The sequence below is a fragment of the Papio anubis genome, chromosome 18 (assembly GCF_008728515.1).
Source record: "Papio anubis isolate 15944 chromosome 18, Panubis1.0, whole genome shotgun sequence".
Classification (NCBI taxonomy): domain Eukaryota; kingdom Metazoa; phylum Chordata; class Mammalia; order Primates; family Cercopithecidae; genus Papio; species Papio anubis.
Genome location: NC_044993.1, coordinates 36,675,204 through 36,702,553, shown reverse-complemented (window position 1 = coordinate 36,702,553; position 27,350 = coordinate 36,675,204). Strand labels below are relative to the sequence as shown.

The 27,350-nt window shown below is 37.6% G+C and overlaps 1 protein-coding gene across 17 annotated transcripts in view; it reads left to right on the top strand.

Moving 5' to 3' along the window:
- Positions 1–27,350, top strand: part of CHD9 (chromodomain helicase DNA binding protein 9) — a 276,773-nt gene that overhangs the window by 80,236 nt on the left and 169,187 nt on the right. For 6 of the 17 annotated variants that reach the window (XM_021931967.2, XM_017953359.3, XM_003916870.5 and 3 more), the window contains exon 2: positions 20,451–22,065. In XM_021931967.2, the coding sequence (XP_021787659.1) occupies positions 20,614–22,065 (1,452 nt within the window). In that variant the 5' untranslated portion in view covers positions 20,451–20,613. Of the gene's footprint in view, positions 1–5,010; positions 5,585–16,522; positions 17,104–20,450; positions 22,066–27,350 lie in introns of those variants that run through there. The other 11 variants (XR_002519241.2, XM_021931964.2, XM_017953356.3 and 8 more) reach the window with 6 other exon arrangements.

Below are 27,350 nucleotides of genomic sequence, written 5' to 3'. Positions count from 1 at the left end.
AAGAAGTAAGCTTCATATTTATGTTAGAAAAACTGGTGAAATGATCTTTTTTAACAATGCACTTCAGTTTTTGAAAGTTTATTTGAATATTTTTATAGTACAGATTTTATTAAATATGAAAGTTTGAGAGAAATAAACTCAATACAATATTGAATGGGTATATATAGTATTGGGTGATGGTGCAGAATGCAAAAGTTTTATAATCTTGATATTCTCAGGAGAGTAGCATTCTTTTCAGTTATTAGCTTGTAAGGGAGCCTGATATTAAATTCATAGTTTTTAATGAGGCTTCTCATTTAATGGTGCTTATAAGTAGAAGTTATAGTTCAGTCATTACTAGCTATTATTTATCAAATAGCTGTCAGATGCTGATGTTTCTGTTGTAATTTGGCATTATGAAGTTAACCAAGCAAATATTAAGTTTGGTGTTTGTTTGATTTTTACTATGTTTCAAAACATTTTAAAACTAATAATTTTAAACATTGTTATTGCTATAAAGGGACATAGTTTGAAACCAGAAAACAAATGACCTTTCTTGTGTAGTGGTCATTTCATATTAATTTACCTACTAACTAGTAGCAGTATAAAGAATATTCGATTTTATTCTATTGGAAATCAGTAACTGTGATTCTGAAAGATAACTGCTAATATATCTGGTTTTGTAAGAGGAAGGAAAAAATGGCATTTTTTGATTCCGTCTTTGCAGTGTTTATCTTTAAAATGGCAATCAAATAGTCACTAAAATTTTTTTCTTCCATTTAAGGAACTGAGTACGTTTACCTAAAAGATAAAAAAAAAAATCTAGGAATTTAAGATTACAGACTTGGTGTAGTCTGTTTTACAGTTGAAGCAACGGAGGTACAGAGGAACTGAGTTGCCTGAGGTTTCTAATGTTAGGGAATGCTTTATTTCATGGATTTCATAATTTAGTGAATTCACTACCTATTCCAATATATGAACACACTTATTCTGCTTTGGTGAGTGTTTATTGAAATTAGTATTGTTATTGGCACCCTGAAAGCTTTCGTTATATTCTTTTCTAATTATTCCCTTTCTGTATTGCTAGGGTGACCATTATCTTGATGTCTAAAATCCATAGATTAGCTCTGCCTATTTTAGAACTTTATTAAATTGAATCATATAATATGTGTTCCTCAGGTCATGTTATTTTTGTGAGGCTAATCTGTGTTTTTCTTTTTTTGCTTGGGGGATACGGAGTCTTGCTCTGTTGCCAGACTGGAGTTCAGTGGTGCGATCTCGGCTCACTGCAACCTCTGCCTCCCAGGTTCAAGCGATTCTCCTGCCTTAGCCTCCCGAGTAGCTGGGATTACAGGCATCCACCACGACGCCTGACTATTTTTTTTGTTTTTAGTAGAGACAGGGTTTCACCATGTTGGCCAGGATGGTCTCGATCTCTTGACCTCATGATCTGCTCGCCTTGGCATCTCAAAATGTTGGGATTACAGGTGTGAGCCACCGCGCCTGGCCTAATCTGTTTTTCTATATAGAAGAGTTTATTCATTTTCATTGCTGTTGATTCTAATGTATGATGGATTTTTTTAGTTTTGCACTATTATGAATAATACTGATTCCTACATCTGTCTTTCGGTGCACATGTGCACACATTTCTGTCAAGTATATATTTCTGGAAGTGGAAAAACTGGTCATAGCTATGACATGTTCAACTTTAGCAGTAATGCCTTATAGTTTTTCAAATTTGTTGTTCCAATTTCTACTCCTTTTAGCAGTGTGTGAGAGTGCCAGTTACTTCACATTCATTTATATGATTTGATTAAAATACTGCTATATTTGAAAAATTTTGTGCTCTTTTTTAATCTCTGAAGATGAGTATTTGATGATGAATAGCTACTTCTGCCTAAATGAGATACAGTGTAAAGGAATATGAGATAACAAATATAAACATTTTTAGTTCAAAAATGAATACCCATGTTGTGCCTGTTGGATTATAGCAGATTCTAACAGAACCCAGTTTTATGTTCTTGAAGATAAATGTCAAGGCATACAGTGTCTTTTCTTGATCCTTAAAAAAGTTTAGTTTTTAAAATAGAATGCACTTTAGGGAATATGGTGTGTGAAGAATGATAAAATACATATCTAAACTTTAATCAAAGAAATCTTATTGAATTATAGAGATTAAGAGAAAACTTTTATCAAGGTAAACTTGATAGCTATTAGGTGGAATGCACAGAATACTTTGAAATAAGTTCCTGGGGAAGAAGCAGGGGGTGGGGAAATATGACAAAGATCTGTATTATTTTTGAGATTAATAGAAATTTGTCAGTAATGACCAAAGTCCCCAGGCCTACTGATAGGGGATATACATCACAAGTAGAGGCTTAAGCTATTACTTTCTTAGTATTCCTTAGGTTGACGACTTCAGGAAGGGCACTAAGAGGCTAAATGATCTTAAGGTAGTGGGAAATTGGGTTTTATATCTTTATTTTATACCATTAGTAAGAAAAAATTTTAAATAATTTGTGATATTCTAAGAAAAGCAGATTTGAATTTCTCAAAGATTTGAGTGAAATCACATTTGGAGGATATAGTAGTGAAGATGTGTCAAGTTTGACAGAATTTGAAATGCTAAGTAAGTGGATTTGGTAAACATGAAATCACTGCGTAGAAACTTACATCTAGTATTAAACTACTTTAAATGAATCAGAAAAAGAAGAAAAGCCATAGGGAAGAAAATTCAAGGTATGGTTTCATAGAAGTGAAGAAAATTTCCAGGAGGTGAAGGGGTTAATTGAACTGCGTTCAGAAGATTCTTAAAGCACTCAAAGCCTAAGTGGTATGTAATAAATGGGAACACATAGACAATTAGAGGCTTCATATAGAAGACAGAATTTGTGTTTAGCTTTTGTTGTCACTTTGGTTAGTGATAACTTTTCTTAGTGGTCAAAGATGGATTGAGAGAGCCATTTGTATTTGTCTAGGAGGTTGTTAGTTACCTTTGAAAGTACACATTTATGGGAACAAGCTACAGAGTACAAGAAGTTAACAAGTAAATAGGTATTTAGAAAATTGAGGCAGCAGATCACTTATTTTCAATATTTGGCATTTGATGGAAGAATAGAAATAGGATGATTCGGTTTTTACATTTGTGTTAAGGTAGGGAAGGTTGGTCTGCTGATGCTCAAAGGCAGAAGAGAAGCAAGCAATGGCAAAGAGGCAATTAAAGATCCTGGAAAGGGGGACTGTGGGAGGGCATAAGTCTTTTTGAAAGGCTAGATGGAATGTTTTTTTGAGGTAAACGATCTGTCTTTGGAAAAGAGCCATGTTTTCTAAGAATAGCTGGAAGAAAAAGGACATAGATACAAAGATAGATATAGTGCTTCCTTCTGAAAAGATGGTTATTTAGTAAATTTCAGCAGGAAAATCTCAGAAAACAAATTGTCCTTAGGTACGAATGGGGAAGTTAGGACTGAAGGCTTGAGGGGAGAGAACATAAAATAGCTACAGTGAGATAGCCTAGTAACAGAGGAATATATTTTAAAATTTCTAAGGCAAAAGAAGGACTATATTGAAGGTAAAGTGTATAAATTAATATTAACCTTGTATTAATAAGGTGCTAGTCATATAATAAATACTACAAATATAAATAGTCAGAAAATGTTAATTTAATTGAACCAAGGATTGACAATAAAATTACAGTGGTGATGGTAATACAGTATGGTAGGTTGAATGAATGAAAAAAGTCACAAGAGTATTGAAGGTGATAAGAGAACAGTATTGGAGATTATTTAAGGCAAAGTAATCTGAGGAGGTCTGGAGAAGCCTGTTGATCATGGGAAAGTTTAAATGACTGTATGCTCTTGGGAAAGCAGAAAAGAGATGCTGGCGGTGACTGATATGAGAGGGAAAGCTACGTTTAGTTAAGCACTTACAACTGTATTTTGAGCATATTCTTTCAAAATCCTGTGACAACTCTGCAAAGTAGGTGGTAATGATAATCAACCTGAGTCGCAGTCTTTAACTCTTCTATTTAAAGCCTTCGAAAATAATGCATCTGGGTGATACAGTGGCTCACATCTGTAATCCCAGCACTTTGGGAGGCTGAGGTGGGTGGATTGCTTGAGCCTAGGGGTTCCACACCAGCCTGGACAACATGGCAAAACCCTGGCTCTACAAAAAAAACAAAAACAAAAACAACACAAAAATTAGCCAGGTGTGGTGGTGCGTAGTTCCAGGTACTCTGGAGGCTGAGGTGGGAGAATTGCTTGAGCCCAGGAGGCGGAGATTGCAGTGAACTGAGATGGACCACTACACTCCAACGTGGGCAACATCAAGACTGTGTCTTAAAAAAAAGAAAAAGAAAAATTCTGCATTTAAGTTAATTTTCTATTTTTAATATTAATTGAAATTTAGCATTAGAATAAATACTTAGGCCGGGTGTAGTGGCTCATGCCCATAATCCAGGTACTTTGGGAGGCTGAGGTGGGTGGATCACTTGAGGCCAGGTGTTCGAGACCAGCCTGGCCAACGTGGCGAAACCCCATCTAAAACTAAAAATACAAAAGGTTAGCCGGGTGTGGTGGCACGCGCCTGTAATCCCAGCTATAGAGGTTGCAGTGAGCTGAGATCATGCCACTGCACTCCTGCCTAGGCGACAGAGCACAACTCTGTCTCAAAAAAAAAAAAAAAAAAAATTTAAACTTGATTTTGTTTGGGTGTAATGTTCAGGACCACTTTAATTAAACAACTAGACCTGACTCAGTGGCAACTGGGAAATTTGTCATCTGTTTTCAGTATCAGCCCAAAATTAGTTACCCTCAATCAGTTTTTATCATGATTAGAGATGAGATTGTATTTGTTTGAGACAGAGTCTTGCTCATCTCCGGTGCTGGAGCGCAGTAGCATAGATCATAGCTCACTGCATCCTCAACCTTTTGAGCTCCAGGGATTCCCTAACCTCAGCCTCCCAAGTCACTGGGACCACAGGCATATGCCAACACACCTGGCTAATATTTAAAAAATGTTTTGGAGAGACTGGGTCTTGCTATGTTGCCTAGGCTGGTCTTGAACTCCTGGGCTGAAGTGATTCTACAGCCTTGGAATCCCAAAGTGGAGATTATGTTTTTAAGAGTTTTCCTTTCTGTGACATGCAAAGCAAGACTAAAAAGTGAGAGTGCCAACAAAGTAAATAATTTAGTAAATGGCTATCTGCAGAGGGAGATGTTAGTAAGCAAGCATTAGATGAGTGCCATTTAGCTTTGTCCTTTTGCTTATGTCCTTTGGTTTAAATTATTTTAAACCAAAGATTTCTTTGTTTTTTAAAAACCTTACATGAAAGCTCAATTTGTAAAATAAAACCAAAATATTCAGGATGAGAGCTTATTGGGAGGAAATGGAGGGAAAGAAGGCCTAAGTCCTCTCTTCATTTGGATGGTTAAAGATTACCCAGTACTCCAAGAAGCCCAATTTGAAAACACAGAATGTTTACGCAGTGCTTTATGTGTATTATTTTACAGTCATTTTTTTGAGACCAGTACTGTTATAATCCCCATTTACAGATGAAGAACTGAGCTTCAAAATGATTGTCTTGCCTAGGATTACATAGCTGGTAAGTGATGAAGTCAGGATTCCAGCCTTGCCATTCTGTTTCCAGAGCTTGTAAAACTGTGCTATAGGATCCCTTGTAGAATTCCTTTTCGATGAAAGTAGGATTCTTTCACTGAGGGACATGTGAGAATTAAAGTTTAAATTGGATTACTGGGGCTTTAAAAATTTTGTAAAAATATCCATAGCCAAGTTAATAATTTTAACTCTTTTTAAGTGTACAGTTCAGTGGGGGCATTCTTAAAGTCATGAAAATGGTATGTTGTTGCTTAATGCTTTTGAATCTTAACTTTTAGAATAATGTAAGGATTAAGGAGTTTAGTTATTTTTTTATGTCATGGCATTATTGAATTCCTAAAAGCATATGAGTATTTACTATGTGACAGGAATTAAATTAGTAGATGTTAGGGATACAAAGATATTCAAATAAGAAGCAACCTCTGCACTCATCTTGTTTAGTAGGAAAAACAGACATGTAGACCAAGAATGATAAAATAGTGTGTAAAATATGGAATACAAAAAAAATGAGTGTATAATAGCTTGAAATGTTTGAGTGTGTAAAGGCTTCCCAAAGATGGTACCTGAGTTTAATCGTGAAGATATTACTTTGTTAAGAAGAAGGCTGGTGGAAGGGGTGATGGTGTAGGCATAGAGAACATAATAATGTGTAGTGGAAACATAGATTACCTATGAGAGTAGCAAATAAGAGTGGAGAGGCATTGATAACTTTAGGGAAGGAATAAAATAGCAAGTATATACGTTGAGAGGGCAAAGATAAATTTAGGTATCATAAAATATGATATAGATTAGTATAACATTTTTAAATTTTTAAGTGAAAATACATTCAATACTATTAGATATAGCAGGCTTGGATCTTGGTAATATTTCAGTAAGTCGACAAAGAATCTTAATCTATGTTTTTAATTTTATAGGTTGATGAGAGGGAAATAGATAATTTTTGAGTACTTACTATGTTTTAGGACTTTGAATATATATATTTTTTCTTCTTTGAGATGGAGTTTCATCATGTCACCCGGGCTGGTCTCAAACTTTTGGGCTCAAGAGATCTGCCTGCCTTGCCCTCCCAAAGTGCTAGGATTACAGACGTGAGCCCCTGTGCCCATCCCGAATATTTTCTTTCTGAACTCTGCAACCTTTCTAAACCCTGTGATGTAGACAGACTGAGGTTTGTTTGTTTTTTGTAGAGATGGGACTGTGTTGCCTAGGCTGATCTCGAGCTTCTGCCCTCAAGCAATCCTCCCACCTCAGCCTCCCAAAGAGCTGGGATTACAGGCATGAGCCACTGTGCCCAGCTTAGACTGAGAGGTTTTAAGAACTACTCAGCGTTACACAGCTTAGAATTAACAGTTAGAATTTGAATCCACACCTAAGCTCCTTCAGCTATGTCATGACTGGCTCATATTTGCCAGATATTTGTCTAATTGATTGGTGAATCTAATTTATTTTCTAATTAAACAGTCACATGTTGTCTTAGTCCATTTTATGTTGCTATAACAATACAACAGACTGGTTGATTTATACAGAAAAGAAATTTATTACGGTTTTGGAGGCTGGGAAGTCCAAGGTCAAGAGACCTGCATCTGGTATAAGATGCCTTACAAGCATTCACAAGAAGGCCCTCTGATGCAAGGCCTTCTGCTGCATCATCCTATAGTAGAAGGCAGAGGGGGAAGAGAGCAAGATGTGACTGCATTTGATTTTCTTTTTTGTAACAAGCCCACTCTTGATAACGAACCTACTCCTGTGATAACATTAATCCATTCATGAGGGCAGAGGCCTCATGACCTAATCACCTCTTATTAGGCCCCACCTCAAAACATTGTTACTTTGAGGACTGAGTTTCCAACACCTAAACTTTGGGGGACCTATTCAAACTATAGCGAGTGTATAGATAATGCAGTTGGATTATCAGAAACATGTCAAAGATACATAGAGCAGAGTTACAGATGGGGCTTAATAAAGTAGTATACACATAGAATACGTGGCATTAAAGCCCCTTATGTGGGCTTTCCTAATGATTTTATTTATTATTTTATTTTATTTATTTATTTTATTTTATTTTATTTTGGAGGCGGAGACTCGCTCTGTCGCCCATGCTGGAGTGCAGAGGTGTGTTCACGCCATTCTCCTGCCTCAGCCGCCCGGGTTCATGCCATTCTCCTGCCTCAGCCTCCCCAGTAGCTGGGACTACAGGCCCCGCCACCACGCCCGGCTAATTTTTTGTGTTTTTAGTAGAGACGGGTTTTCACTGTGTTGGCCAGCATGGTCTCTATCTCCAGGCCTCATGATCCACCCACCTAGGCCTCCCAAAGTGCTGGGATTACAGAAGTGAGCCACCGCGCCCAGCCTCATAATGATTTTATATATTTTACATTAATAGAACACCTAAGGATTTGCTAATTAGCTACTGAAAATAATTTAGAAGGATACTTCTGGATAAATATTACAAGTTGGATTATTTTTCTTTTAGTTTCTGATTTTTGCTAGGACTCATGCTGTTACATGTTAAGGTCATATTAGACTGAAAAATAAAAGAATGAGGTCAGTGATACTCCCACAATTAATGTAATGACCTTTTTCAGCATTTAAAAAATTTTTCCTTATTCTTGCCCATTACGCAAACATTTTTTTTTTAAAGGGATTTTAGGCGTAGAACATTATGAATGATCTCCTGAAGTGGGGGGAAAAATAGCATGATATCTTTTGTAAATTAAAAAAAAAATTTAATTAAATCTCAGGTAAGTTTTTGTTTTTAGATATGGAGCTTACTGCTTCATAGCTTTTTTGCATTTATTCTATAATCAGGATGAAGCTTTCCTCCCAATGAAGCTTATGTCTGTGTTTTGGTTAGGGTAGTGGTGGTGTTTTAACTCTTTTCTTGGGAGACCATGAAGGTTTTAAATTTCTGAATATAAATATAGAAAATAACCCAAAGTATAGAGTATAAGACACCTTTACAAGCATCCAATTAAAACCTGTCATTGATGAGGAAACAGGGCCAGAGTTGAATATGTTGTCACATATTCAGTTACTACCAGAGGTTAGAATTTTGGTCCCTGATAAGAAAACAACAATTCTAATAAGTTTTAATTTATGTTTTGGGGTAGTAAAATTTCTCTCTTGGAACCTTTTGTCCTACTTTAAAAATGTCTGTTGTGGCCTGGGAAACATAGTGAGACCCTGTCTACAAATATATATATATAATTTTTTTTTTTTTTTTTTAAGATGGAGTCTGGCTCTGTTGCCCAGGCTGGAGTGCAGTGGCACTATCTTGGCTCACCACAACCTCTGCCTCCCAGGTTGAAGCGATTCTCCCGCCTCAGCCTCCCGAGTAGCTAAGACTACAGGCGCCCACAATGCCCAGCAAATTTTTGTATTTTTAGTAGAGACGGGGTTTCATTATGTAGGCCAGGCTGATCTTGAACTCCTGACCTCATGATTCGCCTGCCTCAGCCTCTCGAAATGCTGGGATTACAGGTGTGAGCCACAATGCCTGGCCTACAAAATATTTTTTATAATTAGTCAGGCATGGTGGCACATGCCTTTAGTCTCAGCTACTCCGGAGGCAGAGGTGGGAGGTTCACTTGAGTGCAGGAAGTCAAGGCTACAGTGAGCTATGATTATACCACTGTACTCCAGCCTGGGCAACAAAACAAGACCCTGTCTCAAGAAAAAAAAAAAAAGTTCATTTAGAATTGTAAGTAATGATTAAGTCAATTAAGCAAAGATACATTATATGTCCATATAAAAGAATTACTTTCAGAATACTTTGGTTAGAAGTTTTCTAAGCAGGTTGAGCGCAGTGGCTCATGCCTGTAATCCCAGCACTTGTTTTGTTTGTTTGTTTGTTGTTGTTTTTGTTTGTTTGAGACGGAGTTTAGCTCTTTTTGCCCAGGCTGGAGGGCAATGGTGCTATCTCAGCTCACTGCAACCTCCGCTTCCCAGGTTCAAGTGATTCTCCTGCCTCAACCTCCCTTGTAGCTGGGATTATAGGCATGCACCACCATGCCTTGCTAATTTTGTATCTTTAGTAGAAATGGGATTTCTCCATGTTGATCAGTCTGGTCTCGAACTACCGACCTCAGATGACCCGTCCGCCTCAAGGCCTTTCAAAGTGCTGGGATTACAGGCGTGAGCCACCACGCCCGGCCAATCCCAGCACTTTAGAAGGCTGAGACAGGTGGATCACCTGAGGTCAGGAATATGAGACCAGCCTGGCCAACATGGTGAAACCCTGTCTCTACTAAAAATACAAAATTAGCTGAGCGTGGTGGAGGGCACCTGTAATTCCAGCTACTCAGGAGGCTGAGACAGGAGAATCGCTTGAACCCAGGAGGCAGAGGTTGCAGTGAGCCGGGATTTCACCATTAGCCTGGGTGACAAGAGCAAAACTCCATCTTAAAAAAAAAAAATTTTCTAAGCAGTATAGGGCTGGCTGAAAATTGGGTCACAGTTTGGGATTTGCTATCCAGACATCTTGTACTCTACCTTTTTAAAAATAGCTAAGTATACTGCCAAAAACTAGATTCTATAATAGAGCATATTTCATCTTCATGAAAAAACAATAGTACGTGGGCCATAATATACGTGTAACGGAATATTAGCCTTAAGAAGGAAAGATACTCTGACACATGCTAGCTACAACATGGAAGAACCTTCAGGACGTTATGCTAAGTGAAACAGACCAGTCACAAAAAGAGAAATCCTATATGATTGTACTTATATGAGTTGTCTAGAGTTGTCATGTTCATGGAAATGACAGTAGATGGTGATTGCCAGGAGTAAGGGTTAAGAGAAGTGGTGGGTAATGGGTATAGAGTTAAAATTTTATGGTTGGGCGCAGTGGTTCACACCTGTAATCCCAGCACTTTGCGAGGCCGAGGCGGGCGGATCACGAGGTCAGGAGTTTGAGACCAGCCTGAGCAAAATGGTGAAACCCTGTCTCTACTAAAAATAAAAAAAAATTTAGTCAGGCATGGTGACGGGTGCCTGTAATCCCAGCTACTCCGGAGGCTGAGGCAGGAGAATCACTTGAACCCGGGAGGTGGAGGTTGCAGTGAGCTGAGATCATGCCATTGCACTCCAGGCTGGGTGAGAGTGAGACTCTGCCTCAAAAAAGAAGAAAAAAAAAAAAAGAAAAAAATGTATATATGATTAAAAAGTTCCAGAGATTGGTGCACAACAGTGAGAATATACTTAACACTACCGAACTGTATACTTAAAAATGGTTAGCATGGACTTGGCTCATGCCTGTAATCCCAGCATGTTGGGAGGCCAAGGCAGGTGGATCACTTGAGGCCAGGAGTTTGAGACCAGCCTGGCCAACATGGCAAAACCCCATCTCTACAAAAAATACAAAAATTAGCCAGGTATGGTGACACATGCCTATAATCCCAGCTACTTGGGAGGCTGAGGCATGAGAATCTCTTGAGCCTGGGAGGCAGAAGTTGAAGTGAGCTGAGATCGTACCACTACACTCTAGCCTGGGGGACAGAGTGAGACTGTCTCCAAAGGAAAAAAAAAAGTTAGAATGGTCACTTTTGTTACACGTATTTTACCACATTAAAAAAGGGTTTTTAATGGGCCGTAAACTCAATGTCCAAGTAATCATTGTTGCTACCTTTTTTTAAAGTTTCACAAAAGATTTTTTTTAAAACCCAGTTTCTGCCTTATGTAGCATTCCCTCTCCCTCACCAAAAAAAAAGTTTGTCATTTTCATGAATAAATACTTATTATCTGATACTGTGTGCTACTATTTAGTAGATACTAACGATGCATCATGTAAAAATTACTGACTTAAATTTTATGGTGAGTATAGGCTTTAAGATAATATGTAAACTCTAGAATGTTAGCTAGTACTAAGACAGAAAAATAAAGCAAGGAAGGGGGAGTGAAGCATCGGAGGGGAAATGATGACATTTTAGAAAGGGCCATCAGGAAAGGCCTCACTAGGAAAGTCACTTTTGAGAAAAGAACTTGCTGTAATGAAGAACGGTACATTGAGCAGAGGGAACAGTAAACACAAAGTCCTGGAATATCATACATTCCTGGCTTTCAAGATTGTTTTTAATTGTAGGATCCATATGACAAAATGTGCTACTTTAACTGTCAAGTGTACAGTGCAGTGGCATCAACTTCGTTCGCAATGTTGGACAACCATCACCACTACCTGTTTCCATTTTTTTTTTTACCACCTCAAAGCACTGTACCCATTACCAAATAACTTCTACTCTCCCCTTCCTCTAGCCCCAGTAACCTCTAATCTAGTTTTATGTACCTTCTGTCTCTGAATTTTCCTATTCTAGATACTTCATATAAGTGGAATATTTGCTTTGTGTCTGCCTGCTAATATCTCTGAACATAGTGTCCTCAGGGTTCATCCATGTTGTAGCATGTATCAAAACTTTATTACTTTTTATAGCTGAGTAAGATTCTATTATAAATATCTTTTGATGGACACTGATTGTTTTCAGCTTTTGTCTATTGTGAATAATGCTGCTATGAGTGTTTGTGTACAAGTTCTCTATTTGAGTCCCTATTTTCAGTTGCTTTTGGTGAATAGTATATACCTAGGAGTGAATTTGCTGGGTTATAAGGTAATTCTCTGTTTAACTTTTTTAAATGTTTTGTTATTTAGGCCAGGCATGGTGGTTCATACCTGTAATCCCAGCACTTTAGGAGGCTGAGGCGGATGGCTCACCTGAGGTCAGGAGTTCGAGATCAGCCTGGCCAACACGGTGAAACCCTGTGTCTACTAAAAATACAAAAAAATTACTTGGGAATGGTGGTGGGCGCCTGTAATCCCAGCTACTCGGGAGACTGAGGCAGGAGAATTGTTTGAATCCTGGAGGCAGAGGTTGCAATGAGCCAAGATCGCACCATTGCACTCCAGCCTTGGTGTCAGTGAGACTCCGCCTCCAAAAGATATATATATATATAAAATTTTCCTTTGTTATTTGTTTGTTTGTTTTTGGTTTTTAGAGACAAAGTCTCACCTCGTCACCTAGGCAGAAGTGCAGTAGTGCAGTCATAGCTCACTGCAGCCTTGGCCTCCTGGTCTCAAGCAGTCCTCCCGCCTCAGCCTCCTGAGTAGCTGGGACTACAGGCATACATGTACCTGTCTGGCTTGTTTAACTTTTTGAGGAACCACCACACTATTTTCCACAGTAGCTATACCATTTTACATTCCTACCAGAAATGTATGAGGGTTTCAGTTTCTTCACATCTTCTCCAACGCTTGTTTATTTTTTATACCATTCCTAGTAGGTGTGAAGTGATATCTCGTTGTGATTTCTATTTGTGTTTCCCTAATGACTGATGTTGAGTATCTTCATGTCCTCCTTGGACATTCCTGTATCTTTTTTGGTGAAATATCTAATGAAGTTCTTTGTCCATTTTTAAATTGGATTGTTTGTCTTTCTGCTATTGAGTTGTAGGAGTTCTTTAAAAATTCTGGATATTAAACTCTTATCAGATATATGATTTACAAATACTTTCTTGCATTCCATGGGTTGCCTTATTATCTTCTGCTACCTTTGGGTTTAGTTTGCTTTTCTATTTCCTTAGGGGTACAATTAGGTTATTAATTTAAGATACGTCTTTTAAAAATGTAGTTATTCAGAGGTATAACTTTCCCTCAGAGCACTCCTTTCACTGGATCTGATAAGTTTTGCTATATTGCATTTCAATTTTCACTTGCCTAAAAGTATTTTCTAATTTTCCTCATTATTTCTTCTTAGACCCATTGATTGTGGTGTGCTGTTTAATTTTTACATTTTGTGATTTTTCTAATTTGGCTTCTGCTATTGATATTTAGGTTTATTCCATTGGAGTCAGAGAGGACACTTTGTATACTTGTAATATTTTAAAATGTTTGAAGAATTGTTTTGTGGCCTACCATATGGCCAGTCCTGGAGAGTGTTTCATCTGTACTCTGGAAGAATGTATATTTTGCTATTGTTGGGTAGAGTGTCTGTATATGTCTGTTAGATCTAACTGGTTTGTAGTGTTGTTCAAGTCCTCTTTTGTTACTGATTTTCTGTCTGGTTGGTCTATTCATTATTGAAAATGAGATATTTAAGTCTCCGACTATTGTATAACTTTCTACAATTATATTGTAGAATTGTTTGTTTTTCCCTTCAATTCTGAGTATTTTTACTTCATAAATTTTGTGGGTCTGTTTTTGGTGCATACATATTTATAATTGTTATATCATATTGGTAGGTTGAGTCACTTTCATCAGTGCGTAATGTCCTTCTTTGTCTCTTGTAACCTTTCTCTCTCTCTCTCCCTCGTACCCAGCCATTTTTTTATTTCAGGCTGAAATGCAGTGGCACAATCATAGTTCACTGTAACCTCCAACTCCTGGGCTCAGGAGATCCTCCAGCCTCAGCCTCCCAGTTAGCTAGGACTACAGGTGTGCACTATCATACTGGCTAATTAAAAATATATATACATTTTTTTGTAGAAATGGGGTCTTGCTGTATTTCCCAGGCAGGTCTTGAACTCCTGGCCTCAAGCAATACTGTTACCTCAGCCCCCCAAAGTGCTGGGATTGCGGCAGGTATGAGTCACTGTGCAAGGCCCTCTTGTAACCTTTTTTGACTTACAGTATTTTGTTTGATACTAATATCCCAGCTCTCTTTTGGTTACTATTTTTATGAAATATATTTTTTCATTTCTTGTTTTTTATTCTCCTGTGACTTTGTATTTAGAGTGAGCCTCTTGTGAACAGTATATAAGATGGATTATGTTTTTGTTTTCATTTTTATCCATTCTGCTAATCTCTTCCTTTTAAGTAGAAAATTTCATTCATTTACATTTAAAGTAATTATTGATAAGGAAAACCTACTTCTGTTATTTTGCTTTTTGCTTTTTAATGTCTTAAATGCTCTTTGTTCCTTAATTCATCCATTACTGCCAATTTCTTATATTTAGATTTTTTTTTTTTGGTAGCATGCCATTTTGATTTCCTTCTTTCCTTTTCTGTATATTTTTTAGTTATTTCCTTAATGGTTATGTTGGGGATTATAATTTTAACAAAAGTTATAACAATGTATTTTAAATGCCAAGTTAGTTTCAGTGGTATACACATGCTCAGCTCCTAAACATCTGTCTCTTCACCTTTATGTTGTTGTTGTCAAAGATTACATCTGTCTACATTGAGTGCTCATTAACAGAAATTTAAAATGGGTTATTTCTTTGCCTTTAGGATCATATTTTTTAAAAAGGCATTACATACCAAAGGTACAATTATGCTGGCTTTTATATTTACCTATATAATTACCTTTAGCAGTATTCTTTGTTTCTTCATATGGCTTCAAGATATTCTCTAGTGTCTTTTCGTTTTATCCTAATGGATTCCCTTAATCATGTCTTTTAGAGCAGCTCTACTAATAACAAACTCCTTTAGCTTTTATTTATCTAAATGGATCTTAATTTCTCTTCATTCTTAAAAAAATAGTTTTTTGCATAGAATTCTTAGTCAACAGTTTTTTTCTTTCAGCACTTCAAATATTTCATGTCAGTGCCTCTGGCTTTCATGGTTTCTGATGAGAAATCCACTTTTATCTTGTTGAAGCCCTCTTTTACTTGATGAGTCTTTTTTCTCTTGCCGCTTTCAAGATTCTCTTTGTCTTTTGACCAATTGACTGTAATGTGTTATGATGTGATCTCTTAGAATTTATCCTCCATGGAGTTTGTTGAGCTTCTTGGATGTGTAGATTAATGTCTTTCATCAAATTTGGGGAGTTTGGGACCATTATTTCCTCAAATAGTCTTTCTGCCCTTTTCTCTCTCTCCTTCTTCTGGGATGCCCACAATGTATATTTTATTCTCTTGATGTTGTCTCATAGGTTTTTTGGACTCTGTTCACTTTTCTTCTTCATTTTCCCTTCCTTCCCTTCCCCTTCCCTCCTCCACTGTTTTAGATTTAAGTTGGAAAATGTTTGATTCTTGTAATAAGCAATAAAAAATTAAAACTCTCCTTCTTCTGCCTTCCTTCCCCACCTATGTGTCTACTCAAAGGCATTGCCCCAGTGATTATTTCTTCTCTCTCCTGAGTAGAGAGATGCATTCCTGTAGCTGGACTACAGGAATGCACCATGCCTGGCTAATTTTTTTTTTTTTTTGTAGAGACAAGGGTCCCCTCCCCTTCCCTTGTCCTGTCCTTTTCTGACAGAGTCTCGCTCTGTCACGCAGGCTGGAGTGCAGTGGCACAATCTCAGCTCACTGCAAACTCCACCTCTCGGGTTCAAGCGATTCTCCTGCCTCAGCCTCTCCCAAGTAGCTGGGATTAGAGGCGCCTGCCATCATGCCCAGCTAGTTTTTGTATTTTTTTTTTTAGTAGAGACCGGGTTTCACCATGTTGGCCAGGTTGATCTCGAATTCCTGACCTCAGGTGATCCACCCGCCTTGGACTCCTAGAGTTCTGGGATTACAGGCATGAGCCACCACGTCCAGCCTCTTCATTATTTTTTCTTTGTGATCCTCTTGTTGGAGAATCTGGTAATTTCAATCCTTCTATCTTCAAGTCTTCAAGTTTGCTGATTATTTCTTTGGTTTGCTCAAATCTCCTGTTGAACCACGATAATGCATTTTTTATTTCAGGTATTGTACTTTTCAGCTCCATAATTTCTATTTTGTTACTTTTAAGATGTTCTGTTTCTGTATTGATATTCTTATTTTGTTCATATGCCATTTTCCTGGTTTGCTTTCATTCTTGGGCCATGGTTTCCTTTAGCTTTTTGATCATATCTAAGACACCTGATTTCAAGTTTTTGACCATCAAATCTAATGGACTTTCTTGGGGACAGTTTCTGTCAACTTTTTTCTTCCTTTGGATGGGCTTTCTTATTCTTTGTATGCTTTGAGGGTGTGTGTGTGTGTGTGTGTGTGTGTGTGTGTTTGGGGGCGGCAGTGCACACACACACACGTGTGTGTGTGCGTATGTGTGTGAGAAAACCAGACCATTTAATACTGTGATGTGCTAACTTCAGAAATAAGATTTACCCCCTCCCTTAGCATTTGCTGTTCTTCATTGTTGAAGGCTGGAGTCATTCGTTTAGACATTTTTTTAAAACTATTTTCTGTATTGACTATATTGGTTGTTGTCTAAGGTCACTGAAGCCTCTATTACTTAGGTTTGTATTTAGCCAGTGTTTTAATACAGATTTCCTTGAATGCTAGGTGTATTTTCTTTTCAGCATTCTCTTGGTTGTTATAAATATTTGACTGTTTTCCAGAGTTGTGATAAAGTTGGTTCTGACACTTCCTGCTTGTTTTGGGTGTTTGTGAAGAGACAGGTGTTTGGAGCTGTCTACTCTGTCATTTTGCTGACTTCACTCTCTCATGCTTGGCTTTTTAGTGACCTGAGGAGGCCATTGTGGCTGAAGCAAGGGGGTGAGCAAGAGAGAAGTGCAACCAGAGATGAGGGCAGAGAGCTGTTCTGGTGGTGGTGCAGGGCCGTGCTTACAAGTCATAGTAAGGATTTCAGTTTTTCATGTGAGTGACATAAAGAGTCATTGGAGGGTTGTGAGCTGAGGAGTGTCCTGAATTAACTTGCATTTTAATGAGATCACTGTTTTGAAAGAGGGCAAGGTAAATAGCAGGCTGTTAGTTGCCAATCAAGTGTCCAAGATGAGAAGTCAAGTGGTTTGTTAGGTAAATGGGTCTAAATTTAAGGTAGAGATATATAATTAATAGATGTAAGTTTGGGAATTGCCAATATAGAGATTTTATTTAAAACCTTGAGATTGGATGAAATCACCTTGGAGGTGAGTATAGATAGAAAAGAGAAGAGGTTGGGGTCCTCCAACGTTTGTAGATTGAAATCTGTAAAAAGAGAATGAGAATAAACACTCAGAAAAGTAGGAGAGAAACCAAGTGAATATCATATATAACAATTAAATGAAGTTAAGTGTTTTAAGGAGGACTCCATGATAACTACATCAAATGCTGCTGATAGGTAATGTTAGATGAGAAGTGAAAAATGACCCTCATATTTACTTATGTGAAGGTCCGTATGCTCTCAGGTCAGTTTGGTGAGATGATGGGAATAAAACTGGATTTCAAGAGAGAATGGCAATAAATAAATTGAAGACAGTAAACCTAACAGATTTCTCAAGTTTATTGTAAAGAGGAAGAAAGAAGGGGGAGAAAATTGAAAGGATAATAAATGGGATCAAGAGAGGGGATATTTGAAGATGAGAGAAATAACAGCTTGTTTGTATACAGATGAGAATGGGACAAATTGATGACTCAGGAGAGAGAAGAAAGAATTACTGGGGTAAAGCCTTTGAGTAGACGAGTAGGTGGGGAAGGAAGGCAGAAGGAGGAGAGTTTTAATTTTTTATTGCTCGTTACAAGAATCAAACATTTTCCAACTTAAATCTAAAACAGTGGAGGAAACTTTTTAAAAGTAATATCCTTGTTTTTTGTTTTTGTTTTTGGAGACAGGGCCTTCAGGCTAGAGTGTAGTGGCTCAGTCATGGCTCACTGCAGCCTCAATCTCTGAGGCTCAAGTGATCCTCCCACCTCAGCCTCCCAAATAGCTGGGACTACAGGAATGCACCATGCCCGGCTAATTTTTTTTTTTTTTTTTTGGTAGAGACAAGGGTCTCATTTTGTTACGTAGGCTGGTCTCGAACTCCTGGGCTTAAGCATTCCTCCCACTTCGGCCTTCCAAAGTGCTGGGATTACAGGTGTGAGCTACTGCACCTTGCCAGTTTTCAGATTTATTTGTGATATGATTCAGGAAAGCTGATCAGAAATACTTCAGCTTGTAGGTAGGGGACACAGTTATTCTGGCATGTGAGTATCTGTATATTAGCTGGTAAGGTGCCCAGGAAAAGAGAGATCAGATCAAATAATGAATATACAGCTGAATAGAAAGAGTGCACGTCCTTACCTGCTTTTAATCCTTACTGGATACAGAGTTAATCAGTTCTTGTTACCTTTTAAAAGGCTAGCCCTAAATAATTAAGGGGCAATATTGAATTCATATTAATTTAATGTTAATACCTTTTCAATTGATATTTATTACTCAAAAGTATCTGGGCTTCCTAATTTTTTGATAAAAAGCAAGAATTCTAGATATCCTAAATTTAAATTTTCAAATTTCACTAATGTTTTACTAATATTTCCTGAGCTGTGACTTTCTAAATCTGACTCTTCCTCAAACCAAACATCACTTACTATTATTACTGATTATAAAAACATCTTGATTTTGTATGGAAAACATTTTAATGTGCATTGTATCACTTAGTCATTGTATCAAGTATGTAGGATAGTCAGAGGGTTTTTTGTTGATTCTTTAGTTTTTATATTCTTCAGGTCCCTAATAATAAGGAGCTTTGTGGATGATACTGTGCATCTTCTAGAGAAGCGGTCCTCAACCTTTTTGGCACCAGGGACCGGTTTCGTGGATGGGGGTGGGGAAGTGGCGGGGTGGATGGAGGGAGATGATTTCAGGATGAGACTGTTCCACCTCAGGCATTAATTAGATTCTCATAAGGGAGCACAACCTAGATCGCTTATGTGTGCAGTTCACGATAGGGTTCACGCTGCTATGAGAATCTAATGCTGCCGCTGATGTGACAGGAGGCGGAGCTCGGGCAGTAATTCTAGCCAACCTGCTGCTCACCTCCTACTGTGCAGCCTGGTTTCTAACAGGCCGCGCACCCATTCCATCTGCAGCCTAGGGTTTCGGGACCCGTGTTCTAGAGTTATCATTTGTGACAGAGTCAGTAAACATCATTTCAGTTAAATTTTGAAGTTTTAAATTTTGATTGATTAAAATGATTGCTATAGCTTACCCCTTCTCCAAAAAAAAAAAAGATTTTTTTCTTGAGTCATTTAAAAATATGTCTACTCTAGAGTTCTTATTTATTTTAAAATTTTTCCAGAGCATACTTTTTACATTACTAGCTTATTTTAACATTGTCTTAAGTTTCAAAGTTGTATTGGATAGATAAAATATTTTCTTTGAGAAGACACAGACTTCCACTGTAACTTAAATCATCCAAAGTAACTTCACCTACTTAATTTTTTCTCAGAAAGATCTACCTTGCAAATACTTGCCAAGTAAAATTAGTTGGTAATTAGGTTGAATAAAATCAGTTGTTTTTTTTGTTTTGTTTTGTTTTGTTTGAGACAGTGTCTCACTCTGTTGCCTAAGCTGGAGTGCAGTGGCACAATTATGGCTCACTGAAGCCTCAGCCTCTCAGGCGCAAGCAGTCCTCCCACCTCAGCCTCCCAGGTAGCTGAGAATACAGGTACACACCACCATGGCCGAGTAGTTTTAAAAATTTTTTTTGAGATGGATGTCACACTTGTTGCCCAGGCTGGTCTCAAACTCCTGGGCTCAAGTGATCCTCCTTATCTAAAAGATATAACAGAAAATTAGAAGTTTCAAAATAATTTTACTTATATAATTTTTATTCTTAAAGTAGGTTTACTGAGATATAATTCAGATACCATACAATTCATTCATCTAAAATGTATATTTAGTGGCTTTTGGCATACTCAAGAGTTGTTTATCCATTACCATGGAACCAATTTTAGAGCATTTTCATTACCCGCAAAAGAAATCCCATAACCTGTAGCTAACACTCACCAATCACCAGTCCTTCTATCCACCCACCATGCCACCAGCTCTAGGTGACCACTAATCTATTTTCTCTATATATATACTTGCCTACTTTTGACGTTTTATATAAATCGAATCATATAATATGTGGTTTTTTGTCACTGACCTCTTTCACTTAGCATAATGTTTTCAGAGTTCATCTATGTTGTAGCATGTATCAGTACTTAATTTCTCTTTATTGTTTGTGTTCCTTTTTTTCTAGGATTTTGACACTTCATGACATGTCATTATTTAGAGCAATAATGAATATTGATCTGTTTTGGATTAGTTGATGACCTTCAGAAATGATCCAATAATATCTACTATAGAGAAGCTGAATATACTCCACTTGGAGTGAACAACTGGATTATTACAGAATTTTCAAGATGACAGATCCAATGATGGACTTTTTTGATGATGCCAATCTTTTCGGTGAGACCTTAGAAGGCTTGTCGGATGATGCATTTGTACAACCAGGACCTGTTTCACTAGTTGATGAATTGAATTTGGGTGCAGAATTTGAACCGTTGCACATAGATTCACTGAACCATGTTCAAAGTACTCCAGCACATCAGAAGATGACTGATTTTGAACAGTTAAATCAATTTGATTCAATAAAATTTCACCACGTTAATCAATCTTTTGGTAGCCCAGCTGAACATGTATTATCTCCACACTCTCAGTTTAATTGTTCTCCAATCCACCCCCAAAACCAACCCAATGGTTTGTTTCCAGATGTATCAGATGGCAGTCCAATGTGGGGCCATCAGACATCTACTAGCATTTCAAGTCAAAATGGATCTCCTTTTCACCAACAAGGACATTCACACTCTATGCATCAAAATAAAAGCTTTGTGGCGCACCATGACTTTGCCTTATTTCAGGCCAATGAACAACAAACACAGTGCACTTCACTACGCTCACAACAAAACAGAAATAATCTCAACCCAGGGCAGAATTCTCTTAGCCAGTCTAAAAATTTTATGAATGTTTCTGGTCCACATAGAGTCAACGTTAACCACCCACCACAAATGACTAATGCATCTAATTCACAACAGTCTATTTCAATGCAGCAATTTTCTCAAACATCGAATCCTTCAGCACACTTCCACAAGTGTAGCAATCATCAAGAAGGAAATTTTAATGGACCTTCCCCAAATATGACTTCTTGTTCTGTCAGCAATTCACAGCAATTTTCTTCACATTATTCCTTTTCCAGTAATCATATATCACCAAACAGTCTACTTCAGTCCTCTGCAGTTCTTGCACCTAATCATACAAATCAGACTTTATCTGATTTTACTGGAAGTAATTCCTTTTCACCTCATAGAGGAATCAAGCAAGAATCTACTCAGCATATCCTAAACCCCAATACATCATTGAATTCAAATAATTTCCAAATATTGCATTCGTCACATCCTCAGGGTAATTATAGCAATTCAAAATTATCTCCTGTGCACATGAACTTCCCAGATCCTGTTGACTCAGGAACTCAAATGGGCCATTTCAATGATCATGTAGAGACTAATGGCTTTTCATCTTTAGAAGAGAATTTACTTCATCAAGTGGAATCTCAAACTGAGCCATTCACAGGACTTGACCCCGAGGACCTCCTTCAGGAGGGACTTCTTCCTCACTTTGATGAGTCAACATTCGGGCAAGATAATTCAAGTCACATTTTAGATCATGACCTTGATCGGCAGTTTACTTCGCATCTTGTAACACGGCCTTCTGATATGGCTCAGACTCAGTTGCAAAGTCAGGCTCGGAGTTGGCATTCATCATTTTCTAATCATCAGCATTTACATGACAGAAATCACCTATGTTTACAGCGACAGGTATGTAGCTCTTTGCTTTTATTTTGGAGATTGGGGGTAGGGTGGACTGTTAGTCATTGGGTTAATTTTATATGAGACACAGTCAGGATTTCTCAAACTTAGTAATTCCATTAAGTGAACATACATATTTTGATATAGGTTTATATTGTTTTACAAGTCTTATATTGAAAGTGATTCACTGATATGCTTAAAGCAATAGATTAACTTCTATATTTAGAAAATTGTAAGGTGTTAAGACTTCTTTTGTGATGTTTATGAATACCTTTGAGAGAAAGTTATTTTATCAAAAACAACTTAATAATCATAATTAAAAGGGAAAAACCAGACTGGGAAAATTTTATTGCAAATACAATCAACATTGAGTTAATATTCCTATAAAAAGCTTTATAAATTGATTAGCAAACTTTTAACATCTCAGTTGATAACTAGATAAAGCATATAAGCTGAAATTCACAAAAAGGAAATTAAATTATAAACAAAACCCGAATAATATGCAGCTTTAATAATAATTCAATTTAGAATGGTTTTATTTTTACCTATTAGAAAAATATTTTAAATATTAATGCTTAATGCTGGCAAATTTATGGTGAAATTAGTACCTACATGGCTTTGTTAACTGATGCAAATATTTTGAAAAGCAATTTGGTACTAGATTAAAGAGTATAAAAATTCTCCATTTTAATAACCCAAACATAGCAGAAGTATATACCCAAAGATATTTATCTTAATATACTTACAAGGAACAGCTGAAAAAAGCAATAACTCATTGTTGTAATCATGATAGACCATAGGCACTAAAAAGATTTTGAACACTAACATTGAGAGTATGTTAATGATGGAGAAAAAAGCATAATTCAAAATTAAGATCACAGTAAAGCAAGGTTAAGAGTGTGGCCTCTGGTACCAGACTGCCTGATTTAGAATCATGGGTCCCGTTACTTACTAGTTGGGTGACTCTGACTTAGATAATTTCTGTGTGTCTCTTTTTCCTCATCTTTAAAGTGTGAAATAATAATAGGATCCAGCTAATAGGGCTTTGGAAAGGATTAATAGATTTATAACAGGTACACATGCTTAGACTATGCCTAGCATATAGTAAGAAATAAATTTTTTTTTTTGGGGGGGGGTTTCTTTTGAGACAGGGTCTCATTCTATCACTCAGATTGAAGTGCAGTGGCACTATCAGGGCTTACTGCAGCCTCAACCTCCCTGGGCTCAGGTGATCCTCTGGCCTCAGCCTCCGGGGTAGCTGGGACTGTAGGCACGTGCCACCATGCCTGGCTATTTTTTTGTATTGTTTTGTAAAGTTGTGGTCTTGCCATGTTGCCCAGGCTAATCTTGAGCTCCTGTGCTCAACCAATCCACTCTCCTCGGCCTCCCAAAGTGCTGGGATTATAGGCGTGAGACACTCTGCCCAGTCTTAAGTGTTTTTATTAATTATACTTTTTTCATAGTAGTATGAAAATATGTATATGGGCCAGGTATGTTAGCTTATGCCTGTAATCCCAGCACTTTGGGAGACTGAGGTGACAGGATTGCTTGAGGCCAGGAATTCCAGACCAGCCTGGGCAATGTAACGATACTCTATCTCTACAATAAATATATTTTTAAAAAATTAGCCAGGTATGATGGTGCACTCCTGTAGTCCCAGCTACTCAAGAGGCTGAGGTGAGCAGATAGATAGCTCAAACCCAGGAGTTCCAGGCCGAGGTAAGCCATGATCACACCACTGCCCGTCTAGGCATTAGAATCAGACCCTGTCTCTGAGAAAAAAAATTTGCATGTGAAAAAATACCAGAAGAAAATAGATTTAGTTAGTGCAATTACACCTTTCTTTCCCTTACTTTCTACAATTTTATCGTGAATATATTACTTTTATAATAAAAAATTAATGTAATATTTTATGTTTTTAAAAATTCTCTTGTTAAATTAAGGATTCATAAAATGCTTCAATACCTTGGTTACCTGTGATACTCAGTGGACAATGAAATGTACCAAAGTTCTTGAAATTAAATATTTAGGGATCCATTTTTCATTTTAAAGCCTTGAAGTATTTGAAAAAGATAAAATCTATGTCTTTCCCATTGGGTTGACTTTAGTTCTATTTCTTTTTTCCTTTCTTGAGAAGGAGTCTCACTCTGTTTCCCAGGCTAGAGTGTACTGACACAATTTCCTCTCACTGCAACGTCTGCCTCCCAGGTTCAAGTGATTCTCCTCCCTCGGCCTCCTGAGTAGCTGTGATTACAGGCGTGTGCCTCTCCGCCCAGCTAATTTTTGTATTTTTAGTAGAGATGGGGTTTCAGCATGTTGGCCAGGCTGATCTCTAGTCTTGAACTCCTGACCTCAGGTGATCCACTCGCCTCGACCTCCCAAAGTACTGGCATTACAGGTGTGAGCCACTGCGCCCAGCCACTTTAGTTCTATTTCAGAACGATATTTCAGCACATTTTTTGAAATGTCTAGGAAGATGTAGAAATATTTAAAAGACATTTATAAACCCTCCATCTCCCCTCTTTTTGTGACATGAGTTGAGTATTGTGATTTTGCTCCCTCTACTGGAAGAAGATCAAGCATCTCAGAAGGACCCTGAGAAAACTCTCCACTGGTTGAACTTAGGTGCATCTATCTACTTTGTATGTAGGTTTCTGACTAGTTTGACCAATCATTTTTGTCCAGTGTATACTTGAAATTATGAGAGCTTATTGATTTATTTTTAAACATTTTATTCTTCTAAGACATGTTATCATTTTGATTCAGATTTTGTTGTTTTTGTTTTGTTTTTTAATTAATGCATTTCTAAACATGTTTCCCAGGCTTTAAAAAGTAGTAAGGACTCCTTTTAATAAATTTGGAGTGAATGGAGGGTAATTATAAATAACTAAAGCAGTCTCTAATGCTAGCATGTAGATAGAGAGCACTCCATCTGAGAGAAGTTATTTTCAGACCTACCTTAACCAACCTTTCATAAATCATCTTATTCTACACTGATAATACGATTTTAAGTCACTCAGTTTTTGTTTCAGTTTTTTTGTTTTGTTTTGTTAACTTGTTCTTTTTTTCACATGTCCAAAAACTGATAAAGGGCAGTTTGTTTGGAATACTTTTTTCATTTATTGAAAGTCTATTCTCGGCCGGACACAGTGGCTCATGCCTGTAATCCCAGAACTTTGGGAGGCCAAAGTGGGGAGATCACCTGAGGTCAGGAGTTCGAGACCAGCCTGGCCAACATGGCGAAACCCCATCTCTACTAAAAATACAAAAATTAGCTGGGCGTGGTGGCGCATGACTATAATTCCAGCTACTTGGGACGCTGAGGCAGGAGAATCGCTTGAACCCGGAAGTCTGAGGTTGTGATGAGCCGAGATCGCGCCATTGCATTCCAGCCTGGGCAACAGAGCGAGACTCCATCTCAAAACAAAAAAAGAAAAGAAAGTCTGTCTCAACCAGGTGGCATGGTTTACGCCTGGAAATCCAGCACTTTGGGTGGGTGAGACAGGAGGATGACTTAAGCCCAGGAGTTTGAGGTTGCAGTGAGCTGTGATTGTGTTGCTCCACTCACCAGCCTGGGTAATAGTGAGACCCTGTCTCAAAAAGGAAGGAAAAAAAAAAGACTCTGTTTTCAAGTTTTACTATTCACTTCTTTTTTTTTTTAATTTATTTATTATTATTATACTTTTAGGATTGTAGGGTACATGTGCATAACATACGGGTTTGTTATATATGCTGTGACATGTTAGTCTGCTGCACCCATCAACTCGTCCATTTACATCCCAGGTATAACTCCCAATGCAATCCTCCCCCCTCCCCCTCCCATGATAGGCCCGGTGTGTGATGTTCCCCTTCCTGAGTCAAGTGATCTCGTTGTTCAGTTCCCACCTATGGTGAGAACATGCGGTGTTTGGTTTTTCTGTTCTTGTGATAGTTTGCTAAGAATGATGGTTTCCAGCTGCATCCATGTCCCTACAGGGCGCCAAAACTCATCGCTTTATGGCTGCATAGTATTCCATATTATATTGCCACATTTCTTAATCAATCATCACTGATGAGACGACTGGGTTGATTCCAGTGCTGCTATTGTGAATAGTGCTGCAATAAAGCATACGTGTGCATGAACCAATATTCTTTATAGCAGCATGAAAGGTTGGTTGGTGGGACGGGATCAGCGAGAATGTATACTGTTTTCCATAATGGTTGAACTAGTTTACAATCCACCAACAGTGTAAAGTGTTCCTATTTCTCCACATCCTCTCCAGCACCTGTTGTTTCCTGACTTTTGAATGATCGCCATTCTAACTGGTGTGAGATGGTAATCCATTTCACTCTTACAATCAACAAATACCAAATATCACTGTTTAAGAAGTAATAGAAGTAGACATCCTATTACTTCTTAAACAGTGATATTTGGTATTTGTTGATTGTAAGAGTGAAAAAGAGAGATGGATTGGTAGAGAGGATTCTTATGATTATTATTATATGTTGCATATCAGTTTTATATGTACTGAATTATAGATCACACATCCTAAATATGTGAAATGCAAATTAATTAATATGTGGAATTTATGACAGATTTTGACAGAGCATAGACTTTTTTGCCTATATAATTTTTGGCATGTTCTGTATAGTTATGATTAATAAGGAGTTCTTATGTTATTATGATGCCTCCACAGGTTCTATGGAAATAAGTTTTTTTCTGGATTCTTTATTGGGCTTCTTTAACTTTCTTAATTGTAGTAATTTCATTTTAGACTAAATTAACATCACTACATGTGTATAGAAGTTAACAGATTTAAACATAATGAAGTGGCATAATTTTTTAGTTTATGAAAAATAATTTTGAGGTACATTTTGTTAGAGCCAAAACAAGACATTCTTTAATCTACTGTTTAAAAAACCATGGATGACACTCTATTTAGAATTCTAGAAAGCTTTAGTAAGAATGTTGAATATTTAAAGAATATTTCTAAGCCTTGCTTTTTTCTTTTTTTTCTTTTTTTTTTTTTTGAGATGGTCTCACTCTGTCACCCTGGTTGGAGTACAGTGGTAGATCTCAGCTTACTGCAACCTCTGCCTCCTGGGCTTAAGCAATCCTCCCACCTCAGCTTCCCAAGCAGCTGGCACCACAGGCACACACCACCATGCCCCACTAATGTCTGTATGTTTTTGTAAAGATGGGGTTTTGCCATGTTGGCCAGGCTGGTCTGAAACTCCTGAGCTCAGGTGATCCACCTTAGCCTCCCTAAATGCTGGGGTTACAGTTATGAGCCACTGTGCCTGACCCAGCCTTG